This window comes from Mandrillus leucophaeus, unplaced genomic scaffold (genome assembly GCF_000951045.1).
Source record: "Mandrillus leucophaeus isolate KB7577 unplaced genomic scaffold, Mleu.le_1.0 Scaffold24, whole genome shotgun sequence".
In the NCBI taxonomy this organism is placed as follows: Eukaryota; Metazoa; Chordata; class Mammalia; order Primates; family Cercopithecidae; genus Mandrillus; species Mandrillus leucophaeus.
In genome coordinates, this window is record NW_012102476.1 from 3,066,531 (window position 1) to 3,069,984 (window position 3,454).

Genomic DNA, 3,454 nt, shown 5'->3' on the forward strand with positions numbered 1-3,454 from the left:
TGCATTCCAGCCTGGGCAAGAAAGCGAGACTCTGTCTCTAAAAAAGAAGAAAGAATGGAGTCTTCCTTACTAATCCTCAGGTAAACTGAGGCTCAGAAGAGGCTCCACACTCCACTTGCGGTGCATAGCTGCTTTTCCCTGGGTGTGCACGTCACCCACAGTTGAAGAAATGCCATCCCCAAGATGGCAGGATTTGGTCGGCTGGGAGCACATGGCTGCTTTTCTCTGGAGAAGGTCTTCAGCTGTTTTGATGCATCTCTGCTACCAACCCAATTCCCTGGGGCCCCTGCCCCTCTCCTGCTGGGTGTTCTTCCAGCATCCTCTGTTCCTAACTCCACTCCCCGCACACTTTCCTCAGGTTACACCGTGACCTGGCTGCCCTCCGGGGACAAGACTTCGTTGTTGGCCTCAGGAGCCCCTCGATACCAGCACGTGGGCCGAGTGCTGCTGTTCCAAGAGCCACAGGGCGGAGGACGCTGGAGCCAGATCCAGACAATCCATGGGACCCAGGTGCGTACAGTCCAAGGGCATCTGCAGACCAGGGACTGGAGGGACACATGTCACACTCCCTTCTGTCCTTTGAACGCTCATCCACTTACGTGTTTACCCTGTGCTAAACACCATCACATTTGTCCCTCATAACACACGGAGGTAAGCCCTGTCATCTCCCTCTCTAGTTTAAGAAACAACCTCAAAGAGCCCACCTTGTCTTAATGCACGTAGACTAGGGGTGGATCCAGGATTGGAACCTGCATTTGAGGGAGTGGCATAAGATGAACTCGGTACAGGTATCTCCCTGCCAGCCTCTGCTGTTCCCACAGGCGTCTCCCCAAACACCTGCCTCTCCCCACAGATTGGCTCTTATTTCGGTGGCGAGCTGTGCGGCGTCGACGTGGACCAAGATGGGGAGACAGAGCTGCTGCTGATTGGCGCCCCACTGTTCTACGGGGAGCAGAGAGGAGGCCGGGTGTTTATCTACCAGAGAAAACAGGTGGGGCCAGGACCTGGGGCTGAGAGCGAGGAGGCGGAGCAGCAGAGATTCGCAGCTCCCAGTTATTCTGAAGGCTTTCTCTGTCTGGTCATGTGGTGATCAAACTTTTAGAACGACAGAGAGGCAATAGCGAATCCTCACTGGGGAAAGACTGTGTGCAGGGTCCAGTGCCAATATTTCTTTTTCCTTTTGAGACAGAGTCTCGCTCTTGTGGCCCAGGCTGGAGTGCAGTGGTGCAATCAGTGCTCACCACAACCTCTGCCTCCTGGGTTCAAGGGATTCTCCTGCCTCAGCCTCCCGAGTAGCTGGGATTACAGGTGTGTGTCTCCATGCCCAGCTAATTTTTGTATTTTTAGTAGAGACGGGGTTTTGCCATGTTGGTCAGGCTAGTCTTGAACTCCTGACTTCAGGTGATCCACCCGCCTCAGCCTCCCAAAGTGCTGGGATTACAGGTGCCCGCCACCACACCCAGCTAATTTTTGTATTTTTAGTAGAGACAGCATTTTGACATGTTGGCCAGGCTGGTCTCTAATCCTGACCTCAGGTGATCCACCCGCCTCGGCCTTCCAAACTGCTGGGATTATAGGCGTGAACAGCTGCACCTGGCAGGCGGCGCCAAACTTTTTATAGACAGGACCTCACTTTCCTCATAACCACCTGCTGAGATACTACAAGCTTTATTTTATAAATGGAAATCCCTGGGGTGCAGTGGCTCATGCGTGTAATCCCAGCACTTTGAGAGGCTGAGGCAAGACGATTGCTTGAAGCCAGGAGTTCAAGACCAGCCTGGGCAACATGACAATATCCTGTTTCTACAAAAATAAAAATAAATAAATTAAAATTTTAAAGTTAGCCAGATGTGGTGGTACATGCCTGTAGTCCCAGCTATTTGGGAGGCTAAGGTAGGAGGATTGCTTGAGCTCAGGAGTTCGAGGCTGTAGTGAGCTGTGATTACGCCAATGTACTCCAGTCAATGCAACAGAGCAAGACTCCGTCTCAAAAAAAATTATCCAAAAAATGTATATATATATAAAGGGAAACCCCAAGGCTCAGCAGGGGGATGTCTGAAACCACAAGGTCACAGTAAGAGGACAGTAAGAGGCTGGGCTGGTGCTTGAACCCTGGTTAGTCTGACAGCTCCTTTCCAATTCTTGGAGGGACCCCGTCTTACCATTTTTTGCGTTCTTCACTCAGTTGCTCTGTGACAGCTTGCTGAGTGACTTGGGTGTGACCTGTCTCTTGCTACTTCCTAGTTGGGGTTTGAAGAGGTCTCAGAGCTGCAGGGGGACCCTGGCTACCCACTGGGGCGTTTTGGAGAAGCCATCACTGCTCTGACAGACATCAACGGCGATGGGCTGGTGGACGTGGCTGTGGGGGCCCCTCTGGAGGAGCAGGGAGCTGTGTACATCTTCAATGGGAGGCATGGGGGGCTTAGCCCCCAGTCAAGTCAGGTGAGGTATCCTGCCTGCCAATCACACTCCATTCTCGGGTGCCCTAAGCCCCCAAGCCCAGACCCCACTCCCCAGCCCGACCCTTCCCTCCCTCCAACCTACCTCTCCTCAACTTAGTGATAATTCCTTTCTTGCTCTCAGCGGATAGAAGGGACCCAGGTGCTCTCAGGAGTTCGGTGGTTTGGACGCTCCATCCATGGGGTGAAGGACCTTGAAGGGGACGGCTTGGCAGACGTGGCTGTGGGGGCTGAGAGCCAGATGATCGTGCTGAGGTGAGATGGGGCTCCCGGGTCATACCTGATGACCCCAGCTCTTATCCTATGTGTTGTTTATATTTTATTTATTTATTTATGTTGGGTTTTTTTAGAGACAGGGTCTCTCTTTGTTGCTCAGGCTGGAGTGCAGTGGCGTGATCATAACTCACTGCAGCCTCAAACTGCTGGGCTTAAGTGATCCTCCCACCTCAGCCTCCCAGGTAGCTGGGACTACAAATGCTCGCCACCACAGCTGGCTAATTTTTTTTTTTTTTTTTTCGTAGCAATGGGGACTTGCTATGTTGCCCTAACTGGTCTCAAACTCCTGGTCTCAAACTATGCTTTCTCCTCAGCCTCCCAGAGTGCTGGGGTTACAGGCAGGAGCCACTATGCATGGCCTAATTTTTATTTTTTTAATATATGGTCTTCCAGGCCAGGCACAGTGGCTCACACTTGTAATCCCAGCACTTTGGGAGGCCAGGGCAGGTGGATTACTTGGGGTCAGGAGTTCAAGACCAGCCTGATCAACATGGTGAAACCCTGTCTTTACTAAAAATACAAAATTTGCCAGGCGTGGTGGCAGGCACCTATAATCCCAGCTATACAGGAGGCTGAGGCAGGAAAATTGCTTGAACCCGGGAGGCAGAGGTTGCAGTGAGCCGAGATCGCGCCATTGCACTCCAGCCTGGGCGACAGAGTGAGATTCCATCTCAAAATAAAAAAGAAAAGAAAAGAAAAGAAAAAAAGATACAGTCTTG

General features: G+C 51.9%; 1 protein-coding gene across 1 annotated transcript in view; it reads left to right on the forward strand.

Moving 5' to 3' along the window:
* Positions 1-3,454, forward strand: part of ITGAL (integrin, alpha L (antigen CD11A (p180), lymphocyte function-associated antigen 1; alpha polypeptide)) — a 67,707-nt gene that overhangs the window by 38,251 nt on the left and 26,002 nt on the right. Inside the window, exons 12-15 of the mRNA XM_011982547.1 lie at positions 359-510; positions 854-991; positions 2,245-2,442; positions 2,584-2,714. Of these exons, the coding sequence (XP_011837937.1) occupies positions 359-510; positions 854-991; positions 2,245-2,442; positions 2,584-2,714 (619 nt within the window). The remainder of the gene's footprint in view (positions 1-358; positions 511-853; positions 992-2,244; positions 2,443-2,583; positions 2,715-3,454) is intronic.